Consider the following 26432-nt stretch of genomic DNA (forward strand, 5'->3'; position numbering starts at 1 on the left):
ATGCCTGTAATCCTAGCTACTCAGGAGGCTGAAATCTGAGGATCACAGTTTAAAGCCAGCCTGGGCAGCTGAGGGACAGAGCCCAGGCCCAGAGTTCAAGCCCCACAGCTGACAAAAAATAAAAAATAAAGTGTGTGTGTGGGGGGGGGGACCTTTAAAACCTTGCCTGTTCTTATTCTATGCTGTGCTGTGTCATTCTGAAAAATGCAAGACCTGATTCCCTAAACTCTTGTCCTCCTCATCTCCCAACTAATGCATCGGCACCGCCAGCCTCATTTCTTTGGTTTAGAGCAGGTGGTCCCCTGTAACATCTGACCACAGGTAAGGCAGCATATGGAGTGTGTGTCTCAATTTGAGGGATAAGATACAAGTTTCAACTTTCTCTGCTGGTTGAATAGCAAGTTTTGTAACTCCTGGCTTCCCCCGCCCCCCACTCCCCAGACTCCCAGATTCTGTCTTTCTTTTTGTGTTATTGTTGTTGTTGTTGTTGTTTGTTGGTGGTGGGGCTTGAACTCTGGGTCTGGGCGTTGTCCCTCAGCTCTTCAGCTCAAGGCCAGCACTCTACCACCGGTATCACAGCGCCACTTCCAGTTTTCTGGTGGTTTATTGGAGATAAGAGTTTCACGATCCTCAGATCTCAGCCTCCTGAGTAGCTAAGATTACAGGCATGAGCCACCAGTGCCCAGCTCCAGATTCCTGTCTTTTGACAAAGTAACCAGCCTCCCTCTACACAGATTTTGGGAATCGGCTCTCCTCCTACTCCAGGAAGCCTTCCGCTGTGCTCAACTCTGTTGTCTTCCTGCCTCTTCCTTCCTGAGCCCCCTCTGTCTGTCTGCCTCGACCCCCCTCCTTCCCCCCTCCCCAGCACTGTACCATAGCACAATTTTCTGTTAGATTCTCCACTCTTCCATTCCTTTCATTTCCAGGGGAGTGTGCTTCTGGCTACCTCATGATGGTACAGACAGATTTACTGAATGAATGAATAATAGCTTGTAGTAATAATAGCAGTGAGCCTTTATTGTGTGATCACATTAATCCCATGAGGAATCTTGAGCAACACATTGGGCTAGGTCCACTTTACAAATGAGGAAAGAGGGCTCAGAGAAATAGAGTAACACCAGAAGGCAGGGTCATACCCAGGGGCTGCCCAGTACCCTACAGCTCCTGATCCCAGGATCTTATTTGTCCACATTCTTCTCAGTGCTACCACACACACCCCCTCGCTAGGTCAGAGGGCAAGTCCTTAACACACCCTCAGGGGACTGGTGACAGGTTTATTAAAGAGACTTTCCGAAGCTGTGGCCACATCTAATTTTGGAGCTACACATCACGGTTGGCTTGGGCCAGAGAGTCTGGGAGGTTTCTAGGGCCTCTTGGGTATGGGGCCATGCCATTTGGGAGAAGTCGGGACCTCTGGTTCACCAGAGAATCAGGTCTTCTGGTCACCTGGCCTCAAGAGCTGCTGGGCACACACACCTAGGGTCAAACCTATGGTCTGCAAAGCCTGGGTGATGTGGCCACGCCCACAGTTCTAACTTATCCTCCCACCCATGCCCCAGACCCTTTGCATCACCATACTCTCTGCCTGAAAATCTCTACCTTCCTCTTTAGGCCTCTGCATCTTTACCCAAATGCCACCCTCTTCCCTCTCAGTTATTTTTCTTTCCAAAACACAGGCAGCTTCTGCAAACTATACATGTGGTTGTTTTCTGGTTTCTTTCTGTCTTCTCCAATATCCAGGTGCTCCTGGAGGGTCTCATCTTGCCCCCTGCTCCAGCCCCTAGAACTTGCGGTAGGATGAATGGGGGTTTCTCCCTTTAAGCATTTCAGGAGATCAACCCAGCAATATGTCCCTGTGCCTCCGATCCAGTTCTTGGCCTACACCTGCTCCCCCAGGTTGAAGGGAGAGAAGAAGGAATGGGGCAATAGTCAACACATGCCCAGCACGTACCACTTTGCACCTTACAAGCGCCTGAGGGAAACTGAGGCTAGGTCTCCGTGGTGTCCCCATGATTAACACAAGTGCCACCATACACATTTCACAGAGCTGAGCCGCACTGAATTGGAGCAAAGGGCTCAAGGCCACCAAATGAGGAAGTGGGGAGCCAGAATTTGTCCATCGCTCTATTCAGTCCCAGCCAGTCCTATCTAGCTGTGCCTTATTGACATCTGGACACATCTAAGAGCAAGGCCTGGCCTGGACATGAACTGTCTGCACCTCCTTTAGTCTTGTCCATCCTTGCTTCCACTAGCTGACGCAAGGTGCCAGCACTTCGGAGGCTGAGGAAGGAGGATCAAAAGTTTGAGGCCTGGACTCTTTAGCAGGAGTCTATTGAGAGAGAGAGAGAGAGAGAGAGAGAGAGAGAGAGAGAGAGAGAGAGAGAGAGAGAGAGAGAGAGAGAGAGAGAAAGGGAGGGAGGGAGGGAGGGAGGGAGGGAGGGAGGGAAGAAGGAAGGAAGGAAGGAAGGAAGGAAGGAAGGAAGGAAGGAAAGAAAGGAAGGAAGGAAGGAAGGAAGGAAGGAAGGAAGGAAGGAAGGAAGGAAGGGGCTGGGAAGGTGGCTCAGTGGTGGAGCGCTTGCCTTGCATGCATGAGGCCCTGGGTTCGATTCCTCAGCACTACATAAGCAGAAAAAGCCAGAAGTGGTGCTGTGGCTCAAGTGGTAGAGAGCTAGTCTTGAGCTGAAGAGCTGAGAGACAGTGCCCAGGCCCAGAGTTCAGGCCCCATGACCAACAAAGAAAGAAAAAAGAAAGAAAGAAAGAAAGAAAGAAAAAAGAAAGAAAGAAAGAAAGAAAAAAGAAAGAAAGAAAGAAAAAAGAAGGAAAGAAAGAAAGAGAAAGAGAGAAAGGAAGGTAGAAAGAGAGAGAGAGGAAGAAAAAGAAAGGAAAAAGTAGAAAATAAACATTTTCTGTAAATACTGCAGGTTTTGCAGAACAACAGACAAAACTGATAATGTTATATAGGGCCTTACAATTAATTCATATGTCATGAAATATTATTCTTTTGACTTAAACAATTGAAGATGCAAAACCACTCTCAGTTCACAAGCTGCACAAAATAGGGAATAAACTACTTTTTTTTTTGGGGGGGGGGGTGCTGGTCTTGGGTTTGAACTCAGAGCTTGAGTGCTATCCTTGAGCTTCTTTTGTTCAAGGATAGTGCTCTACCACTTGAGCCACACCTCTACTTCCATCATTCTGTGCTTAATTAGAGCTAAGAGTCTCATGGCCTTTTCCTGCCCAGGCTGGCTTCCAACCATGATCATCAGATCTCAGCCTCCTGAGTAGCTAGGATTGCTTACAGGTGTAAGCCATTGGTGCCTGGAAGTAAGCTACTTTTGACCCTTGATTAAAACCAATACTTTTATTTGTCCTTCCTTCCTCTCCTCCCTCCTTCTCTCCCTTCTTTTCTTTTTCCCTTCCTTCTTAGGCTAGGTCTCACTATGTTGGTCAAGCCAGTCTTCAACTTCTGGACCCAACTGATCCTCCTGTCTCAGCTGAGACTATAGACATGTGCCACCATGGCAGTAAAAGCACTATTTGCAAATATTTAAGGCATGTAAAAATATTGCCTGATGATCTTATTAACAACAGTTCTCAGGACCTGTGCCCCAAGAGTGTGACTCAGAAAGTCTGGGTGGGACTACTGCATTTGCACTACCACCTGAGTAATGGCTGATTCCTCATGCTACATACCACATTTTGTGCTAAAACCGTCCCCACTTTGTGGATGAAGAAACGGAGGCTCCAAGAAGGGCTATGTCCCAAGTCCTACCCAGCAGAAGAGGCAATGGTACATACACTGTCAAATCCCAGGCCCATTTGCCACAGAAAACACCTCTATGTTTTCTTAATCCACAATCTTGCTCATGCTTCTGAGCCTCTGTACAAAGTCCTCCCTCTTGTCCCGATGCTCCCCAGCTTCCCCTCACAAACAAGACTTTCCTACCAAAGGCACAGCTCAGCCATCACCTCCTCTTAAGCCCTCCCGGTCTTCTTCAACCCTAAATGCTTTGGTCTGCCTCTGCTCTCTCCACCCATCCGTCTGGCTTTATGGGTCTGCTTTTCCTCCCTTTGAAGCCAGAGACTGACTGCATATCTCACTCTGTGGGAAGCCTGGCAAATTGGAAGAGGCCTCATTGAAATATTCATGGAATGAAAGAATGCATGGTGCACAGGTGGCTGCCTGGGTAGGCTGGTGGGTAAATGAGGGGATGGGCCGGTGGATGAGTGGATAGATGGATGGATAGGCTAGTGCATGGGTAAATAGGTGGATGGATGAGTGGGTGAGTGAATGGGTAGATGTCAAGTGGGTGAGTGAGTGGGTGGGTGGATGGAGGGATGAATGAATGGATGGTGGATGGAGGGACCGATGGAGGGATGGATGAATGGATGTGTGAATGGGTGGGTGGATGGGTGAACAAACCCAAGCGCACCCTTCCTGATCTAATAATGCTTGGAGATAATTCTCATGGCCAAGTTGAGACCAGACCTGAAATCTGCTGGGGCACCTGAGTATCTAGTCCACAGCAATGTCTGTACCTAAGTCTGCAAATGCAAACAGCTCCATTTTACTGAGCGTGTGCCTTTATACAGCGAGCCCTGAGGACCCCTTTCTCGTCCTACCTTCACTAACCGCCCCAAGACGCAGGCTGAGAGGCGCAGAGGAGCTCGCCCCGGGCCCCACAGCCAGTGCCCTGCGGGCCTTTCCCACGGGGGTCCCCACGGGGGAGGGGGAGCCCCGCACCCCGCCCCGCCTCACCTCCGTCCGCATAGGTCTCTGTGCCATAGCCGTCCTGCAGGCCGTTGTTCCAGGTGCCCTCGTACTTGGCACCGCTGCTGGAGCTCTGCCGCGTGCCGTAGCGCCCCTTGAAGCCGTGCGTCCACTCGCCCTTGTACAGCCAGCGCCCCTTGGTCTCTATGCCCAGCCCGTGCCTCTTGCCCTGGCTCCAGTAGCCCTCGAAGGTGTTCCCGCTGGGCCAGGTGTAGACGCCCGCCACTTCAAAGCCGAAGTTCCAGGAGCCCGAGTACTCGCCCTGGCCCTTGGGGCCGGTGCACAGGCCGTGGCCGTGCGCCTTGCCCCCCTCCCAGCCCCCGCAGTACGCCCCGCCATCGTCAAAGTCAAAGCGACCCCCGCTCATCGCATCCTCGCCCCCGTCCTCCAGCTTGGGGTGCAGGGTGGGGGTGCGGGGGTCCCCGAGGCTCTGCAGGCCCCCAGACTCACCACCGCGCCCCAGGAGGGCAGAAGCCACAGGTCAGTGCAGGCAGACAGAGCCCGGCAGCCGGGCGGGCGCTGGGGGCGCTGGTGGGTGCCATGCCTGCCCCCCCTCCCCTTTCCCAAGTCAGCCCCAGGAAGGCTGCACCTCCAAGTCCCCACCAAGCGTCCCGAGTCTGGCTGCCATGGGGCCCAAGTGTGGGGGAGGAAAAATAAAACCCCAAACCCAGTATATGATCTCTCTTTGAGAAGCACAGTGAACTGGGTAGGGAAAGGGGGGGGGGGGTCCTACAAAGTGGGGGAGGGCAGTCCCTGGGCAGCAGCCCCAGACAAGCCGGATTCCTGCGCGGGCCCTTCTGCTGCACCCCGGTGGGTGTGGGTGTGCGGCTGTGATCGCCGCTGCCCCGCCCCTCCCCAGCCCTGCCCTCCCCCTCTCCCCCCGACAGAAAGGTCAGCATTGCCCTAACAAGGCCATTGGATCTCAGAAGCTGCTCCCAAAATAACCCCCTGGCCAGCCCAGCCTCCTCCAGAGCAGGAGGGAGGGAGGGGTGTTTTAAGTCGAGCTGTGGCTGCAGACCCAGGCAGCTGGAGGGAGGGCCGAGGGCCCAGCGAGGAAGCTGGCCCCACCACGTGTGGGACACCCTGCTCCACTCGGTGCCTTGTCTTCCTACGGGTAAGTGCTTTCTCCTGCCTCCCAGGCCCCTGGGTCTGTAGGCAGAGGAAGCCAGGCAGGGAGGGGAGGGAAGACCAGTGGAACTTCAAGAGGTTGGCACACTTCAGCCAGGGCCCCTGCCACCATTCACATGCCCCCCCCATCCCCCTGCCCAAGGAGTCTGATGATCTAAAGCAACAGGAACGGGGGACAGGCCCACAGACACAGAGAGGTGGGGGGGGTTCTGGTGACAGAGTCTAGAAGGTACTGCAAAGTAGGGTCCACAGCTTGTGCACGCTCCAGGTCCCCTTCCAGCCCAGGCCAAAAAAAAAACACATCAGTCCACTTCCACCCCCCACCCCTCCCCCACCCCTCCCCCCACAACTACTTCCCCCTGAGAGTGGGGAGGCTGCCCTCCCCCATTCCAAAACAGAGGTGGGTCAGGTCGCAGTGAGGTACACTTGGAAATACTCAAAATTTCCTCCTCCAAACGGTCTTTTGTGCTGGTGTTCTGAGGGCCCATGAGGGCAGACTTCTGAAGGCTCTTAGGGCAGGGTCAAGAGCCAAGGGCCTGGGTGCATTCCAGAACTCAGGTTCCCACCAAGCTTCAGGAAGGAGAACAAATAAATCTCCATGAGAAGAAAGATGTTGTGGTCAGGGCTGATGTGTGTAAACCCAAGTGAACCCTGGAGTAACAGGAGCAGAGAATGAGACTATGAAGCTGTGTGTGTATGTGTGTGTGTGTGTGTGTGCATGTGTACACACACATGTATGCACATTCACCCATGCACATGCATGGGCACTACAACATTAAATTGTCATCTAACGTCAAATGTATTTGCAAATTCCATGATGACTCTTACAGTGACTGCAGGAGTTTTGTTCTTGTTTCAGAAATGGGTAGAAAATGTTCCCTTGCTAATGACCAGTTCCTAGGACTTATTTTCGTCATAGGTACAACCTGTGACCTTAAAAAGGGTCCTGCCAGCATTTAAATTCCACCACAGGGAGAAACATGGGCCTGGAAGCAAATAGCAGAGGACAAAGATGGTCATCTGGGCAGGTGGCTCACTCCTCACCAGGTGGCCCCATTGATAGCTTCAACTTAACTCTAAGAACAGATCCGCACTGCATCCAGGAATTCTGCTTTCCCACCTCTCCCAGAGGCCTTGCAGGATTGTGTGAGTGTCTTTCCAGGTCTGCTGTCAAGGAAAGAAGAAAGAGGCATTGCAAAGAGAAGGGGGTGTGAGTCACCCCAGCCCATACCCTCCATAGTTAAGTGATGAATCTCTGTAATCCTGATCAGGGTAGATGTGTCCCAGGAATCTGTTCAGTCACACAAATGTTCACCCACTCCTGTGATGAGTGAACACACAAAAGAATCACCTACAAAAGGAGAAGACATAAACCAATTCCAGAGTCCTGCCCACACCTGCAGAATTAAATCTTCCTGGGAGAAGACTTAGGATGGACAAATCTGATCTTTCTCCCTTGTTCAAAATCACTACAAGCTGGGCACCAGTGGCTCATACCTGTAAACCTAGCTACTCAGGAAGTTGAGATCTGAGGATTAAGGTTCAAAGACAGCTGGGGCAAGAAAATACATGAGATTTTTTTTTCTCCAATTAACTGTCAAAAAAACCCTCCAAAAAACAGAAGTGGAGCTGTGGCTCAAGTGGTAGAGCATTAGCCTTGAGCAAAAAATGTTCAGGGACAATGCCCAGGCCCTGAGGTCAAGCCCCAGAACTAGCACCAAAAAAAAATAAAATCAAAAAAATAGAAAAATCACAAGTTTTCAAATGACTAAGTAGTTTCTTAGTAATATTGTGAGTTCATGACTCGGTATGAAGTTGGTGGTTTGGGAATTAGATATATTCAGATCTCGGCTCCTCACCAGCTGAGTGACCTTGAGCCCATTATAATACCACAAGCTCTTTGTCCCTACACCAGAGGATTTTCTGAATCAAAGGTGATGGTTATCTATCTTATTTGAGTGAGGAGTATACAAGTTTGTACTTTTTTGTTAAAAAAAAAAAAGCTTCAAATGCATGGAACTCCCAATACATCTTGCCGCTGTTCCCACTATTTGTTTCATATATAAAAAGTGCTTCTCAACATCTAAAATAATATTTATTGAAATGAGTTCCAGGAAATGGAAACATAGGGTTTTTGTTATTGGTGGTGGTGGTGGTGTTTGTTTGTGGGGCTTGAACTCTAGGCCTGGGCGCTGTCCCTCACCTCTTTAGCTTAAGGTGAGCACCCTACCACTTGAGCCACAGAGCCACTTCCGGTTTTCTGACTGTTTATTGGAGCTAAGAGTCTCATGGACTTTCCTGCCAGGGCTGGCTTTGAACTGTGATCCTCAGATCTCAGCCTCCTGAGTAGCTAGGATTACAGGCGTGAGCCACTGGCACCCAGCTTTGGGGTTTTTTCCTTTTTGGAGGGGGAGGGCAAAGGGGAGACAGAGAAAAGGAGGGAGGAAGGGTAAACAATTGCAATCATGGTATTATTCGGTATACACTATGTGAAAAATGACCTGTATAATCTGTGGGCAGGGATGGGAGGGGAAAACTGGGGGAAAGTGTTCAAAAAAAGAAATCATTTATTACCTGCCTTATGAAATGGTAACCCCTCTGTGCAACACCTTAATAATAATAAAATTATATCTTAAAAAATTGCTTCTTGGGGATGGGAAGGTGGCTCAGTGGTAGAGCGCTAGCCTTGCAAGCCTGAGGCCCTGGGTTCAATTCCTCAACACCACATAAGAAAAAAGAAAAAAAGCTGGAAGTGGCACTGTGGCTCAAGTGGTAGAGTGCTAGTCTTGAGCTGAAGAGCTGAGGGACAGCGCCCAGGCCCAGAGTTCAGGCCCCACGACCGGACCAAAAAATTTAAAAATAAAAAATAAAATTGCTTCTTGAACCATTCTCCAAAGAGGACTAAATATGAAATACCTTCACATTAAACACTCCTCTTCCCAACATAGTTCACCCAACATTGCCTTATGGTTGTTCATTTTATTAACAGATAAATCATGTCATTAGCAAAAGGACACCTTGATTTTGTCAAAATGTAGGCAAAATTCATATAGACAAATTTGGCACTGGCCTTACCTGCCCAGTGCTGAGCTTCCTGGCAAAGCCTTTAGTTCTCCGCTTTCAAGGGAAGGGCGACCTCTGGTGGCCACATACATTATAACAGACTTCCCATTTCCTGGCCCTGTTTTGGTCAGAGGTGTTCTCTTCATCTATCACCTCCTCCACTTGTCAGGCTGGGAGTCCAGGGAAGAGTTAAAGGGAAATCCAGCCCAGAGAAGACACTGAACCCACAGGTATGCTTTAGTTGTGAGTCTCCCCAAAAGCTTAGCGAAGGAACCCTTGCTTTCCCAAAGACCTTTCTAGACAGGCTTTGGACTGGGTCACCCATACAGGTGAGCACCCCACCTCCTCACACCCCCAACCACCAGTCCTTTGAAGTGAGGCTTACCTTTCCAAAAAGCACAGGGATTCCTCCTGTGTTAGACACTGCTTTCCTTGTGTGACTGCACACAGTGGGCCTCTTCTTTCCCTTTCTGCAGGGTATAGCCGTGGACACCACCTTTCTTGAAATGCTTTTCTGTTAAACTTCTAGAATCCCTTTCTTGGCTCCATTCCTCATTCCCTGAGCTTTGAGCCTTGGGAACATCTCCAGAGCAGGAGTTCTACACTTAGCCACATCTCCAGTCCTCTTTGCTTTTCTAATTTTTCAAAGAGGTTCTTGCTTAAGCTTCCTAATTATACTTCCTACATTGCTACTATGACAGGCACAACATGCCTAGTTTTTTGTTGTTGTTTTTGATTGACATGGGCATCTCTGAAACTTTTGCCAAGAACTTGGTCTTGAATGTTGATCCTCACAAAATCTGTCAAGTTCAAGCCACTGGCTTTTTGTTGTTTTAGATGGAGGTGCCAACATTCTCCTTCAGCTCTTCTTGTTTTTTTTCTTTTTTTATTGTGAAAATACCGTACAGAGGGGTTACAATTACATGGGCAAGATAATGAGTACATTTCTTATCAAGCATTGTTGCCTCCTCCTTTGTTTCTCCTTCCCATCCCTTTCCATACCACCCCCCCACACACCAAAGTTGTAAAGTTCGTTTTTCGACATAACGACTTGTACATCTCATTGTTGCAATGGGTCCACCTGTATCCCTATTTAAGCGATTTGTTTTTTCCCTTCCCCTCCACAAATTATACCAACATCAAATACAATGAAAGCAGGGCTTATACTGTGGGGGAGGGACATACAAAGCAACAACGAAATCATCTTATAAATGTTAGAAACAATCGCATGAAAGAAAAAAGCACTTGAATACTTATCTTGGGGTTCATTTCCTTAACATCAACTTATCTGACCTTTTCTGCTTGACTCAGACATATACTATTGCAATATTATTGCATATATTATTGCAAATAAGGGAAACCATGGGACCTATGTTTCTTTGGGCCTGGCTTACTTCCCCCCCCCTTTTTTTCCCCCAAGTCTTTCCATTTCCTAACAAATGGGGCAATGTCATTCTTTCTGCTGGAGGCATCGTCTGGTTTCTTTGTGTGGATCTACTGCAGAGGGTTCTCCAATGTCATGCTAAAAACATCCTGGACTGATAGCTCCTAAATTTGCCTCCCCAGCCTATACTTCTAACTTCAGCCATCATCCAGCCACTTACTCATCATCTTTGCATTCCCATAAGCATTTCAGACTTGACAAGAACTTACCAAACTCTCAATTCCCCTCCCAAATCTTCACCAGCTGCTCCCAAGTTCTCAAAAGTTTTGGGCTCATCCTTAATCCTGGTTTCCTCACACCCTCTATGCAGTTTATGAGCAAATCCCTTCACCTCTAACTTCAAAATAATTTCCAGAATACATCCCATTTCTTGTACCACGAAGTATCCAGCCACCAAAGGCACTGCCTGGCTCACCGCAAGCCCAACACTGTCCTCTTGCTCACCTCAGCAGCCAGTGGCCTTTTAAAAGGTTAAGTCTCAGAACTGGGTGTGGTAGTACTCACCTGTAATACCAGTTTCGGAGGCAGGATTGTGAGTCCAAGATCAGCCTGGGTTATATTCTAAAAGAAGTCTCACGATGGCTCTCTCCTCTGGCCATCCTCCAAATGGCTCCCACGTTGCTCATACTAGAAGCCGAAGCCATTGAACAGCCCACAAGGCCCTCCACCAGAGACCCAGCCCATACCTCTGTCACCTGGCTAAGGCACAGGTGATCTTCTGGCTCCTTCAGCCCAGATGTTCATATAGCTCACTGTCCTACTTACTTCGTGTCTCTCCCCAAATGTCACCTTATCAAAGAAGCTTCTCCAATTGTCCCTAATAAAATAGGAATTCCAACTTAATGCAGTTCTGGCTCATCCTTTTCCTCTTTATCATTTAGATGTACATTATCTTTCTCCACTAAAAACAGCATGCTGTTCTGTCTACCGCTCTGATCCCAGCACTTAGCCACAGGGCACCTGTTGTGTTGCAGACACTCAACAGATACCTGAATCGATGTTCAGAGAGCAGTGAACTTGAGAAGCCATTCTTCAGAGCATGAGACTACTTTTAAACAAGCCCTTAGACGACAGACCCACCTCCAAGGATACCGCAGGGAAAGGAAATCTGGTTGTTAAATTCAAAAACAAAGTCAAATGTTTTCACGAGCACCATACTGAAGTTAGCCCAAGTGAGTCTGAGTTTAAGATACATTCCTTACCCACTTTTGCTTTGTGACAATCATCTTGCTGGCCTCAAATTCTATCTTCCCATTTCAGCTTCCCAAGTACTGAGATCAGATATGCATCACCATGCTGAGCAAGACAGGACATTTTGAGGGAGACTTGCAGTTATTCCTAACTTACAATTAATTCCATAAATCTGAAATGCCTGAGCATCATTTGAGTTGGATTTCTCCAGCAGGTTACAAGATCATGGGAAATTTGTTCTTTTCTAAAAAAAAGAATGTAAAGAGCTTAGGAGGCAATCTTGTTTTATTAGAACTAGGTAGCTATTAAAAAACAAAAAAAGGCAGCAGGGTGGTGCTGGTGGCTCACACCTATAATCCTAGCTACTCGGGAAGCTGGTATCTCAGAATCACAGTTCAAAGCCAGCCAGGCAGGAAAGTCCGTGAGACTCATCTCCAATTAACCACCAGAAAACTGGAAGTGGTGCTGTGGCTCAAGTGGTACAGTATTCATCTTGAGCTGAAGAGCTGAAGGACAGCAGCCAGGCCCAGAGTTCAAGCCCCAGGACCAACAAAACAAAAAACAAACAAACCAAGAAGGCAAGGCAAACGTTAGCTGTGGTGGTGTGGGCAAGGTGGAACCTTTACAACTCAAAGCTGTAATGGCCTTTTTGCATTGTTCTCAAATGTGGCCTGGAAACCCCTGGAGCCTAGAGGCCCAGCCCCTCAGGAATCTAAAGGCAAACAGCTCTCATGGCATTAAGACATTGTCCATTCTTTCACAAGTGTTCAATGCACGTAATCTGTGATGTCCTGAATGGAAGCAGGAGCAGAAATGAGGATTTGTCTTCTAAGAAGTCAAACAGCAGAGATTTACAAAAATAAAATAAAAATAAAAAAATAATAAAAAATACAGGCGGACCCATTGCAACGAGACGTACAAGTCATGTCAAAAACAACCATTACAACTTTGGTGGGGGGGGGGGAGGGGGGTTGGGCGGGGGGAGAGGGGGGAGGATGGGATGAGAAGGGGAAACAAAGGAGGCTACAATGCTTTGAAATATACTCATTATCTTGCCCATGTAATTGTAACCCCTCTGTACAGTATTTTCACAATAAAAATAAATGATGCCACTAGGAGGGGGAGGGGCAAACCTGATGAGTATATTGTAAGTATGTATGAACTGGCATAGTAAACCCTTTCCTTGTACAACTAATATATGCTAATAAAAAATCTTAAAATAAAAATGTTATCTTCCAGAAAGGCTAGTTTGAAATGGGCCCATTATTTGAAAGTCATCATTATTATTTTGGTTGGTCCCTGTGACTTCAACACAAGCCCAGACAATAGTGAGACCTTGTATCAAATAAAACCAAAAATGGTAACTCAAGGCTGTGATGGCATTTTGTTTTCCTGCTCTAACCACAGTCCAAGATATGGACACTAGCAGTGGTCTTCTGTAACTTTAGATTCAGGACTTGTCTAATGAACACACTTCTTACCTCTCCCAAGTATAAGTCACTCATTCATGAGGCCCAGACCCCACTGCCATCCATCAACTGTACAGCCTATTCAATGTTTTATTGAACAATACACGCTTATTTTATAAAATAGAAATAGGGCATTCTTAACATGGTCATACTCAGTAAACTTTGCATACAATATAGTCTGAATATGTAATATACAACACCAAAAAAGATTTTGTATTCACTTGAAAAAGATAAGGGAGGGGCTGGGAAGGTGGCTCAGTGGTAGAGCGCTTGCCTTGCATGCCTGAGGCCCTGGGTTCGATTCCTCAGCACCACATAAGCAAAAAGAAAAAGGCCGGAAGTGGCACTGTGGCTCAAGTGGTAGAGCGCTAGCCTTGAGCTGAAGAGCTGAGGGACAGCGCCCAGGCCCAGAGTTCTGGCCCCATGACTGGACCCAAAAAAAAAAGAAAAAGAAAAGAGACTGATTCTCCAGTAGAAATTGAGGTGTTTGGGGTTTAACTCAATTTTGGAGAGAATTCTGGGATGGCTGGCCAGAAATGTATTAAAATATAGCATGTACAAAATTGTCTTGTGATATTGCTGGGTGGGAGGGCAGTCCCAAGAGATAAACATCTAGAACACATGTAACTGAAGTATTAGCCTTTATCCTACAATTGACGGCAGCAAACACACATATGTAAACACACCAGATGGAGAAGATACACCCTCCCGCCACATGAAGCAGCTCACTCCCAGCAGCTTCATAGTCAAGAAACTTCACATCACATACCTCAAGATGAACAGCACCAAGCAGGGGTTTATTGAGTGATGGGTAATGACTCAAACAACACAAGGCAGGCTGGCTAGTTTATTCAAACTGCATCTAAACCTTAGATCTCTGGCTCAACAATAATGTATACCAAACCTTTCATTACAAAATCAATCCTGTGCTAAATCAGAGCTGGTTTAAATCAGTCTTACAACTTCCAATGTTCCGGGCTGGCAACTACAACATGACAAATGTTCAGTTCTGTGACAAAACCCCATTTGATTTTGGCTACCCAACCTTAAACATCAGAGAAATGGAATTTTACAAAGGATTTCACCCTATACCCACTGCTGCCAGTTCTCCAGTAATTATGTTTTCTTCATCTCTCAGGAACATTTTTAGATGAGAAGAATTTTCTTTGATCTGCTTGCCTTGATGGGTATGAAAGAACTCAAGAGAATAAAGAATGAAGGTTAACTGAGATGCCAAGAAAAGTTTTTATTGCAAGCACAGTGAGTAGAAAGTTGTCTTCTCACACAAAGTGGCCACAAGGTCTGCCATGAACTAAATCTGACAACCCTTCATTGGTTAAAGCATATGCACTAACTTCCTGCTATCAGGTGTACATCATTTCTGCCATGTGGGACATTTTCTTGGGGATATACAAGTAGTATTCCATGTAGCCTGATAGGTCCTCAATGGTTACGTCATCCACATAGACTCGAGCTTGCTCAGAGCAGGAACGGGGAGAGCCAGACAGAGTTCTGGTGTGCAGTGACTGAGAGTAGTCCTCAAGCATACATCTTCGTTCTGGGGCCAAAGGAGGGACATTCTGCAGCCCTGAAAAGGAATATACTTCCATATCATGCCATCTCCTACACTGGCACTCCTTGCCTAAACATGTACACGGCTTGCCCTGGTTTAGCCTGGAAACAGATTGAAAGTCAGAGAGATCGCTGGCCTTGAGACTTGCTTGGGAGACTTGGGTAGTGCCAGAAGAGTCTTCCGCTTTACTCTCTGATGGGAGCCTTGGAACTGGAGTTCTCAAAGGCTCAAGGACTGCCCCTGTGGGATTAGCATCGAGAGAAGTAGAGCTTTCTCCTGCAGGGAACTCTTTAGGGGTTGGAATTCCCAGCCCACTGCCGCCATCAGGGGAGTCAGTCTGACTTTTGTGCTTGAGCTGGCTGCTGGAAGAAGATGCTTTCGCACTGCAATGTATGAACTTGGGAGGATGAAGGACTGGAGACTTAGAACGTCGACGACGCTGGGTTCTCACTGCTCCTCGTGAAGTTTTCCTTGTAGACCTAAGAGAGAACAACATACAAGAAAAGGCTGGGATGCAGAAGCCCTCCTGAAACTCTTTATGATACTTGGAAATTTACCTCTTCTCAGGTTTAGTAGTGTTTGGTTATGAATTTCCCCCACAGAGATGTCCTGTTTTCAAGCTGTCTCAAAAAGGTCAACATCCCCTTATAGCAAGCTATAGAAACAAGCGAGATAACTGATAACCTGTGGAACAACTGCCTGGTGTCCACCTAGGCCCAGGAACCTTTCCCCAGTGAATGTGAGGGACGCACCCTAAACAGTCAACCTAGTGTTGAAACCTAAGTGAAGTACTCTAGGCGTGAATCTAACTTCATACTACTGGAAGGCTAACCTTACAAAATAGCCGTGCCATAATCATGACTTGCTTCAACTGGTACCTGCCAAAAGACTAAATATACACACAGGAAATGATCGAAAAAGATCTGCACTCCCCAATTTCCAAACTAGTAGGGTGAAAAGTCATGTGTGAATGTATGCACACACACACACAATCCAAAGCCTTTCAAGTAAGCGTTTACAAGTTAGGGAGAAGCGAGAAAGGGGGGAAAAGCAGAATAACATAAAGTAAAATGGTAGAACCAAGTTCAAATAAGCAAAATTAATGTAAATGCACTAAATTCAGCAAACTGAATTAGAACAAAACAGAACCATGCCACACGTTACCTAGATATATACAAACCTTTAAAGCAGAATGGTTATATAAGGAGAAAAGATACACTATGCAAGCACTAAAAAACCAGACTATCTATATTCTAATTCCAAAAAAGCCTTTAAGACATTGGGCTGGGGAAGGTGGCTCAGGGGGTAGAGTGCTTGCGTTGCATGCATGAGGCCCTGGGTTCGATTCCTCAGCACCACATAAGCAGAAAAAGCCGGAAGTGGCGCTGTGGCGCAAGTGGTAGAGGGCTAACCTTGAGTTGAAGAGCTGAGAGACAGTGCCCAGGCCCAGAGTTCAGGCCCACAACCGACAACCCCGCCCCCCCCCAAAAAAAAACAACAACAAGACAAAAGCCATTATAAAACTACATAATGAGAGTTTCAATTCACCAAAAAGAAAATATCCTAAACATAAATGAGCCTAGATATATGAATCTAAAAAAAACAATTCCATAATAAGTAACACAAAATGTAAAACTTACAGAGCAAACTACAGTTTCACAAAGGAGGCTTCAACCTCTCAATTACGAATAGGTCACAAGTTGATAAAAAACAACTCAATCAAGAACAGTTAAAGACACATTCTTCTGAAGAAAACATACAACATTAAAAAAAAAAAACAACTGACTTTGGGAGCAGGCCAAATAGAAAGGCTCAGCAAATCTACAACTCAGAATCGCTGGGTCCTGGGTTCTGTACTAAAGCATACTCTTTTCCCAGGTATCAGGAAAGAAAATCCAACAATATTCTAAGGTATTAGGATAAGAATATTCTCAGTAAGCAACTCTTACCCATGCCAACTGTCTTTAGATGGACATGTGCTTTTAGGTTTGGTATCATCTGCTGTGGTTCTGGCTGATGTTCTGACACTTGTACCTTCTCCAACAGACAGCGACACAACGGGCCTGAAGACAAGAACAAGGTTTACTGCTAAAGGAAACTGTTAAATGAAAAGTAATGCTCTCCCCAACCCAAGTGCAACCTTTACCAATACTTTTCTTTCTAGTTTACATTTCTTAAAAACCAGTCAGCTTTTAGTGTAATTTTCCCTCTACAACCAAATTCAGAATCCCTAAAAGTTCATGGTTCAAAAATCATAAGCCAAAAAGTATAAGCAGAGGCAGGATATAAATAGTCTTTGAGGCTGTTTATCTGGGGCAGATAGGCCTTCTGTGAAGATGGAATGCTACTGACACTGACCACTTCTTTTACCCAAGCAAATCAGAGCCCTGGGAACCAAGTGTAGGAGGCAAAACCTTGAAGAAATCCAACCTGAAAAATATACCCACTTAAATACTACTCAAATTTTAGATAAAGCATTTAATTTTTGAAATTAATAATATTACAGAGTTAAATCCTTGGTTTAAAAGTATACGGGTAATATAGAGTTTTCAGTAAATAACAAAGTTAAAAGAGAGAAAAAGGACCATTTACCATCTTACAACCTAGAAATTACTCCTAATAATATTTTGGTAGAAATCCTTCCAGAAAGAACCAACACAGCACACTGACAATTTAATAAAAATCTTTGAGAGACAATCTACTATCTTAAAAACAAATACTCAAATATAATTTAAAAATTGGAAATAACCTAAATATCCACTAAAAAAAAATACTGTATTATAGAATTTATGGCACATTTCACAATGGAATATTATGAATTTATGAAAAATTACAGGTACAGGAATTTTTATGACAAGATAATGTGTTTGTATTAGGAGAAATAGCATGGGGAAACATCTTTATATACATAATCTCCATTACATTTTTTTTTTTTTTTTTTTTGGGTCCGGTCGTGGGGCCTGAACTCTGGGCCTGGGCGCTGTCCCTCAGCTCTTCAGCTCAAGGCTAGCGCTCTACCACTTGAGCCACAGTGCCACTTCCAGTTTTTCTTTTTGCTTATGTGGTGCTGAGGAATCGAACCCAGGGCCTCGAGCATGCAAGGCAAGTGCTCTACCACTGAGCCACCTTCCCAGCCCCTCCATTACATTTTTTGAAGTATGTTATTATGTATACTGCCTATATAATAAAAATGATTGTAGTAAATTTATTTTCATTCTTTTCCTTTTCAAAATTCTTTTCTGTAATAAAGTTTTATTTCATAGTTTGACAAAAAGAATGTTGATTTGTAACATATAGATACATTTGTCCTGCAAAGACAAATACCATTGGATTCAAAACCTGTTGAACAGGATCATGCTGAATGCCTGGCAAAGCTTGGTTAGTCATGAATCAGTTGCTTAGAGGTCCCATCAGCACAGTCAATCGGCAACAATATCACATTAGAAATGTAGGCTACACTATGCGCGTCTTATTTGCTTAGTCACACCAGTGACTCACTTCTTGTACTCAACTTTAGTTTTCTCAAATACTAGATAGTGCTTCTTTTCCTCCTGTAATTTTACTCAAGGCAGATCACATACTACTACAAATGTTTGATTTTCAATCCTACATTGTACAGCTACTTTGCAAGATTTTATAAGTGTCCAAATAATTTTTAATGGGACTAAATTGGCTTAAACTTTAGTACCTATCACTTAAAACACCAGAAGAGTCTATGTATCAAGAAATATATATATATACACACATATATATATACACACACATATATATGAACATGTTTATATACTTAGAGATTTGTATACATATTCCTAATTTTAAGAAGCTATTTCTACACCAGAGATCACAAAAGAATATACACTGTATCCACAATCTGGGAGCTGTTTTCTTATTTCTTATTTCTGCTTCTCAAAACAGCTTATCATATTATTGATATAAAATGGCAAGACAATCATAGTGTAAATACCACTGGGAGAAGCAATACTTTTTGAAGTATCAGGGAAGCAAATGTGAGTATCTTAATATCTACTGTGCCAATCTATCAGCATAAAGCTTCTTCTCATTTGGTAACCTGAAAATAAGCACAAAGCTAAAAGGAAACAATTAGCAGCTGGGCGCCCCTGGCTCACACCTATAATCCTAGCTACTCATGAGGCTGAGATCATGGTTCAAAGCCAGCTGGAGCAGGACCAGAAGTGGTGCTGTGGCTCAAGTGTTAAGAGTGCTTGCCTTGAGCTGAAGAGCTCAGGGACAGCACCCAAGCCCAGAGTTCAAGCCCCACAACTGACCAAAAAATAAATAAATAAGCCACACAACAATTATCATCTATTTAATTTTCACTTTATGCTAAGTACTGTGTGCATTTCTTCATATTGACTTCAAGGTACTATATAAAGGAATGGTTGGGCCTGGGAATGTGGCTTAGTGGTAGAGTGCTTGCCTTGCATGCATGAAACCCTAGGTTCGAGTCCTCAGTACCATATAAACAGAAAAGGCCAAAAGTAGAGTGTGAGCCTTGACAAAAGAAGTTCAGGGATAGTGCCCAGGCTCTGAGTTCAAGTCCCAGCACTGGCAATAAATGAACAAATGAATGAACAGGAATGGTTTTATAGCACAGGTTCTGAGTTGGACCTTCTGGGTTCAAATCCTGACTCTGATGCTTCTTACCAATATGACAGTACAAAGTTATTTTTGTGAGTCTCATATTTAAACTGAATGTGGTACTTATAAAAATTCTAGTATTTGTCTCCTAAACAATGTGTATTCAACCCAGTATTGAGGACATCATGAGAAATAAATGTTAAGTATTTTGATTTCCATTCACAAAAACAGAAATTCTTACATTCATTAAAAATTTGACATTTCTTCTGGCTAGAAGAAAAAGAAAATACATGCACAGAACAGTTTGGAAATATTAATACTCAGACAGCAGCTGGTCTGCAGGTGCCGTAATTAGTTTGGCCAAAGGGTCCAAGATTATTGATCTCAGTGACAAAACCTTACTGAATAAAGGTTTCCATAGTGATAGACTCAGCAATCAGACACCATGAAATCAACAATGTCTTCACGGATGTCTACTGGGTCAATTCACTTTTAGTGAAAAATACTGTGATTCCCTTGAAAAGTATGAGGAAATTCCTGATATAATACTGCTTGAAAATCTTTGATTAAAAGGGTGGAGGATCTTCTCAAAGTTAAAGAAAACCAAAACACTCAATCTCAGAATACAAATGAGGCTACTTTAAATTTTGACAGCAACATTTCTTTCAAATATTATGTCATATCTGGTCAAAATGACACAGTGCCAGTATTACATCTTCTCTAAATTAGAAGAACTCTTTAAGGGAAAAGAACTATTTAAAAGTAGAAAATACATAATTTTGAATATGCTACAGATTCCATTACCCTGATGCATCCACTCTTAATTTCTTGAAAGCAGTTTGTAGACTCTCCTCCTCTCCATCCTTGGCTTCAGATTTCATTGTGAACGTTTTCTGCACTACTATGGATGTTCCCGTTAATACTAAACAAGAAAAAAAAAAGAATATAAGCAAAATGAAAGCAGGTGGGACTTTCAAAGTATACTTTTTAGTAAATAATCTATGTTCTTGTGTGGGATATAATTCAGTAATAGAGTGCATGCCTAGCAAAGGTGAAAGCCTGAGTTTAATCTCCAACATTAAAAATGAAAAACAAATCTATACTCCTGGCATTAGTGTTTGGAGAAAAAAGACATTTCTAAAAGAAAATTTCAGTGTAGATGACTAAGAGACTGTAGGTTTTTATTTCTTAACAAAATACACATAATATGTATTATGATAAAATGTAAACTGTTCAGACACTTGCTACCAGAATCCTATTACACAATTCTGGAATAAATATAATCTAAAATTTGTATTTCTGTTCATATAGTGTGTGTGTGTGCACGCGTGCACGCACACACAAATGCCAGTACTGGGCTTGAATTGAGGACTCGGGTATTATCCTTTAGCTTTGTCACTGAAAGCCAGCACTCTACCACTCAAGCCACAGCTCCACTTACAGCTTTTTGGTGGCTAACTGGAGATAAGAGCCTCACAGACTTTCCTGCCCAGGGCGGCTTTGAACTGTGATCCTCAAATACAGCCTCCAGAGTAGCTAGGATTATAGGCATGAGCCACTAATGCCAGATTGTATCTTAACAGGAGAGAAAGTCTCCCCAGTTGTGGATGTCTAGAAATTTATGAACTGACCTTTATCATCAGGTTTAAAAAAAAAAGTAAAAAGCTTGAACGTTTCAGTTCAACTTTAATTCTTTCAAACACTATCTGTCTAGTCTAACAATTCTGATTAACTTCATGACACAAGATAGCATTTCTGTAAAGCAATCTTGATCCACAGATCAGTAAGTTCAAAAATGTTCAAGTGAACAAGATTATCCTTTTTGTTATTATTGTAAGACTGGGACTCTAACTTGGTACTTGACTTTGGTCATTGGCTGGCGTTCTACCAACTGAGGCACAACCTCCAACCCTGAGTACAAGATAGCATTGTTAAAACAGAAACAACTATAAATGGTAACTCGATGCTAATTAATCCTATACACTGCCTAAAGGCTGATATCATCAATTGTTTTGTAAAAATAATTTTGGATAATGTAGCTATTATACAAGAAACAGAAAATGCAACTTGCAATTCAAAAAAATTATACAAAAAAATTCTAGACACCAGTAGGTCATGCCTATAATCCTAGCTACTGAGATCTGAGGACTTCGGTTCAAAGCCAGCCTGGGTAGAAAGTCCCTGAGACTCTTATTTCCAATATACTACTCAAAAAAGCGGGAAGTGGTGCTACAGCTCAAGTGACAGAGCACTAGCCTTGAACACAAGAGGCTCAAGGACAGAGCCCAGGCCCTGAGTTCAAGTCCCAGGACTGGCCACCCCCCAAAAAAAAACCACATAAACTTTTAAAAAAATGATAAAGAACAGACCTTTTCCTAGTCAAGAAGAGAAAGTAAAAAACACAAATTACTCTTCGTGTGTTAATACCTTAATCAACTACTTTGATTAATCAAAGTTTTAATTTCTTAAGCTCTGATTTTGATATTTAAATAAAGGAGGATTAAAAAATTGCCTGAACAACTAGAAGCAACAGAGAAGTCTATGAGAAAAAAAAATACTGAATCTAGTCTGTAAATATCTTTTCAACCATGGTTTAAAAAAAAAAAAGGAAATGTTACCAAGTTTTGAACAAAAAAATAAGCAAATCAGTATCCAGAAAGAAAAAAAGTGAAACAAAAATTGCAGAGAGGCCAGGCATGAAGGATCCTAGGACTCAGAAGACTGAGATCTGAAGAGCTCAGTTCAAAGCCAGCCTGGACAGGAAGAATCCGTGAGAAATGTTGAACCAAGGATTCACTTTACCTGTTTCTAACCTGATACCCTAAACCCCATCCCCCCCACCCCCCACCCCCACCCCCCAGGCACTCTCAGAGGGAGTAGTGCCTCTCTAAGGATCTTCTGGTATTGTCTGATTCCACATCTGCTAATTTCTCAGGGGTGGATTTGATGAGACCTCTAATATTCCAAATGTCTAGATGTCACAATATGTTTAACAGAATGTAGTGTAAGTGGCAGAATAAAGCAGCAAGGAATCAAGACTTGTTTATACATGTATTTGTGTGCAGAAGTTAAGGTATTCTGGGTAATATGCACAAAACCAAAAAGTCTCAAAATAACTTTGCTAGGTCAGGATAGGGTCGTTTGGGCCAGCCCTAGCCAAAAAAAAAAAAAGAGGAAGAAAGAAAAAAAAGAAATAGCCAGGCTCTAATTCTAGCTACTCAAGAGGCTGAGGTCTCAGCATTTTGGTTCAAAGCCAGTCCAGGTAGAAAGGTCTGTGGACTCTTTTATCTCCAATTAACCAGCAAAAAGCCAGAAGTAATGGGTCAGCCTTGAATGAAAACTAAGTGAGAAGGCTAGACTGAATTCAACCCCTAGTATGGGCACACACCCACAAAAAAGTTCACAGGACTGCATCTCAAACAAACAAAAAAGAAAGCTGGGCTCAGTGGAACACATCTGACATACCAGCTACCCAGGAAGTTTAAACAGAAAAAACTACAGTCCAGGTTTAAAAAAAAAAAAAAAAAAAAAAAAAAGCCAGGCACCAGTGGCTTATCCTGTAATCCTAGCTATTTGGAGACTGAGAGATGAGGATCATGGTTCAAAGCCAGCTCAGGCAAGAAAGTCCACGAGACTTTTATTCTCCAATAAACCACACCAAAAAGCCAGAACTGTGACTCAATTGGTAGCACACTAGCCTTCGATAAAAAAAGCTCAAGGACAGTGCCCAGTCCCTGAGTTCAAGCCCCAGGACAGACAGATAGACAGACAGACAGACAGACAGACAGACAGACAGACAGACAGACAGACAGACAGACAGACAGGCGCGCGCACGCACGCACGCACGCACGCACACACACACACACGCACACACACACACACACACACACACACGCCTAGCAAACACAAGTCCCTGGATCCCAACACTGCCAAAACAAACAATACTGCCAAAATAACAACAAAAACTTAAATCTGCTAGCTTTACCTCAACTTCATATGATAAAAAAACATAAGTATAATGCCAGGTGTAATGGTCCATACAGCCTGAACTCCCAGGTTGGTACACAGTAGGAGATGGGAGTATTGCAAATGAAGCCTAGCCCAGGCAAAAGTTAGTAGACTGGCTCAAGAAACAATCTGGGGATAGTGGTACAAGCCTGCAAACCTGGCTAAGCAGGAGGCAGAAGAAGGAGGATCTCAAACTGAGGCATCACTAGGAGAAATGCAAAAGACTTCATGAAAAACTAAAAGAGAAAGGGCCTGGGGTGTCACTCAAGTGACAGAACCAGACGGAAGTTCAAAACCACAGCACTGCTTCCCCCAACCACCACAAAACCATGTCAATACACTCTCCACACATATTTGGCTAGTTTGGTTAACCAGGATATAAAGATGGAGAAACACAGTCTGCAGAATTCCAGGCTTCAGGACATACAAAATAGCTAACACACAATAGCGTCTCCTGAAATACCTGGGTGGAGGGGCTGGCATAGATCATATATACTAAAACACCTGAAGCTCCACAACATTTTAAAAGGTGTCATCGTAGCTTGTAAATAAATCCTGCTGCAGAACTAAAAGTTAACTTACAGTGTTCCCCAATTACTTTATGGCCAACACTCTGCTTATGGGCCCAAATAAAATAAATCATCTGAGTCTGTCTTCCCAACCTCAAGACCCCCAAACAGTGCTCTTTGGACTCTGCTGGAACTCAGTCAATAATTTAAGTACCTCTAACAGATCTAAGCATACACCGCTGAATTTAGTGACAGAAATTCATGCCTTTCACAAATATTTACAAAATTCCCACGTAGATTAATATTAGACTGGATGCTAGGGCTAGAAGGGTGAACCTGATACACAGGAGGACTGGGAACTCTATTTCTGGAAAGACTAGAATCTCACTCTTGTGCTCCAGGAACTTAAAATATAACACTTGCAAAGAGCCTTTGCACCCAGATATGTAATTTTTAATTATACAGTGCTCACTTCATAGCAAGTCTGATGACCACAGTAGGTGTTAATACAAACTTGGTTAGCATGCCTGTTGATATGCTAAAAGAATGCCATCTATAAACCAAAACATTTAAAAAAGATCTAACTAGACTGAAACTTCAAGAATGAATAGTCTATTTTCAGACTCTCAGCATTCTGATTACTCACCTTTTTCCTTACTTTAACCCAGAGCAAAGGTAAATCTTAGGCATGAACTTAAGAGCAACATCACAGCATGTCTGCAATTACGAAGGCTTATTATGCTCCTTGGTATTCGTAACATACTATTCACTCAAAGCAAGAGCTTACATCTATCTCTGGACAGCAGATACAATGGGTTTCCCTGTCTTTTATCAGTATTAAATCCGTGGGAGACGTTCTTAGTAACAATCCCCAAAGACATCGAACTTGTATAAGGTCTGTATTTGTTACAGTGTATTAACATGAAAGTACACCGTTTTCGCTTTTCCCTGGGTTCCCTTCAACCTGGCAAAAAAGAAGTAATTGTTAAGTTCCTCCTAAGAAGAGGGGAAAAGTCTTAGTTTTGAGTTTCAACGAATAGCATGTGTCACAATCTTATTTACATCTAGAAGTTTCCTTACACTTCAAATCTAATTCCTCGTTTTCCAGGATCCTGGAAAAGACCCGAGAACAACAAGCCACAAGGTGTATTCTACCGGCTGAACTTTCCGAGACCACCGGGAAGCGTGGAGCCTGGGGAGGGAAAACCCCGGGGTGAAAACACTCGCTCCCCCCCCCCCCCCGCACCGCCAGCCATACCTCTCGGTCCGCACTCGCCCAACCCCCGCACTCGCAGGACTACGGTCAAAGCACCTGGTTAATTCTCTGCCCCTGGTCAGAACTGGGGGTAGGGTGGGGGGGAGGGGGGCGCGGGGAGTGGGGCGGACGCCGAGCCGGGAGCTGTCCAGGGGTTGGGCTCTGCCCGCCCGGGTCCCCGGCTGGAAAGTTGCTCCCGTGGCTTCGCTGCGCGAGGATGGAAGTCGGGCCGAGACTCCAGGAATACGGAAGAGACCGGGAGCGGAGGCGAACAGGCAGCCGACGAGAACGCGACTCCGAGCGGAGCGGGAAAAGGCGGGAAGGCGGGAAACGCGGCCGAGGAGGGCGAAAAGGGGAAGCTCCGGCCGGGCGGCGGGGCGGCGGCAGGGCAGGAAGGCGGGAAGCGACGGGGCCGAGCGCGGAGCTCCGCCGCACCAGCCCGCCGCCGAGGTGGCGCGGAGAGGCCCCGGCCCGGCCCGGCCCGGCCCGGCCCAAGCAGCAGGCGCCGGGAAACGACGCGACTCGGCACGGGCGGGTCCCAGAGAAGCCGCCCACCCCGGGGCGGGCCCTGGAAGCCGAGAGGCCGCCGGCCACCCAACCCCGTCACGTCACGGCACTTACCTTCACGCAGCAGGGGCGTTCTGGGGGTCCGGTCTCGTCAGTTCAGACCGGCTCTCACCGACCGCCGAGCCGGACTGACCCGGATCCAAACCAGCCGTGAAGGCGGCCCGCGCCTCCGGAGTCGCACTGCGCCTGCGTCACTCAGGCACGTGCCCCGCCCCTTGCTCACGCTCCTCCCACCCCAGTGACTAGGCAGCGCGGCAGGCGGCAGCTGCGCAGGCGCAGGGCGGCGGCCGCGCCTCTGGAACGTCCCGCAGACGCCCCTCTCGGAAGCACGTGCGCCTTACGTCATTTCCTGTTATTCTTTTTTTTTTCTTCCTCTCTACTCCCTGAGGCGCCGGTTTGCACCGGGGCGGGTTTTGGGGGCGTTCCTGTCAGGGGAGTGAGCGGGCGTCGTTCTTAGCTGCGCCGGCTCGCCAGGACTTGGTGCAGCGCTTTTAATCACCCAGGCGGCGGGATTCCGAGCGCAGACTCTGCCCCCCGCTCCGCCGGCGACCGGGCCCGGACGGCAGCCCCTCGCCCGAGGGGCGTCTGGCAGGGTCTGCGGGAAGCGAGGAGGCGTGGCACCTGGCCTGGAGGGCCCGAATGCTGAGCTGGAATGGGAATTTAAATGCCATCGCTGTTGTTAGACCTGAGGCCGCTGGTTTGTTCTCTGTCCTCCCCCCTCTGTGAGCCTCGCTTTCTTCACCTGGAAGTTGGCTGGTATCTGTCAGTGTCGTTTCTTATGGCTTTTGATTCCTTTGAGAATCTTAGACTCGCCAGAGAAACAGATGGCTGGACGCGCCAAATTTTGCTAGGCTT

General features: G+C 45.4%; 2 protein-coding genes across 4 annotated transcripts in view; both read right to left on the reverse strand.

The window, feature by feature from the left end:
• Jph2 (junctophilin 2) overlaps window positions 1-5588 on the reverse strand; it is a 58657-nt gene extending 53069 nt beyond the window's left edge. Inside the window, exon 1 of the mRNA XM_069989801.1 lies at window positions 4760-5588. Coding sequence (XP_069845902.1) covers window positions 4760-5138 — 379 coding nt within the window. The 5' untranslated portion in view covers window positions 5139-5588. The remainder of the gene's footprint in view (window positions 1-4759) is intronic.
• An 8248-nt stretch (window positions 5589-13836) lies between these two features.
• Oser1 (oxidative stress responsive serine rich 1) lies at window positions 13837-25756 on the reverse strand. Of its 3 annotated transcripts, XM_069989802.1 has the most exons (5): window positions 25068-25456; window positions 24836-24947; window positions 20043-20160; window positions 16589-16702; window positions 13837-15118 (listed from the first exon to the last, which is right to left on the reverse strand). In XM_069989802.1, the coding sequence occupies exons 3-5, from the start codon at window positions 20117-20119 to the stop codon at window positions 14431-14433; spliced, it is 879 nt and encodes a 292-aa protein (XP_069845903.1). In that variant the 5' UTR covers window positions 20120-20160; window positions 24836-24947; window positions 25068-25456; the 3' UTR covers window positions 13837-14430. The 3 variants fall into 3 exon arrangements, with proteins under 3 accessions (XP_069845903.1, XP_069845904.1, XP_069845905.1); XM_069989803.1 differs by lacking the exons at window positions 24836-24947; window positions 25068-25456 and adding an exon at window positions 25632-25756; XM_069989804.1 differs by lacking the exon at window positions 24836-24947 and having other exon boundaries at window positions 25014-25455.
• Window positions 25757-26432: the final 676 nt, after the last annotated feature.

Source organism: Dipodomys merriami, unplaced genomic scaffold (genome assembly GCF_024711535.1).
Source record: "Dipodomys merriami isolate MVZ:Mamm:240054 unplaced genomic scaffold, mDipMer1.0.p SCAF_39, whole genome shotgun sequence".
NCBI classification, from domain to species: Eukaryota; Metazoa; Chordata; class Mammalia; order Rodentia; family Heteromyidae; genus Dipodomys; species Dipodomys merriami.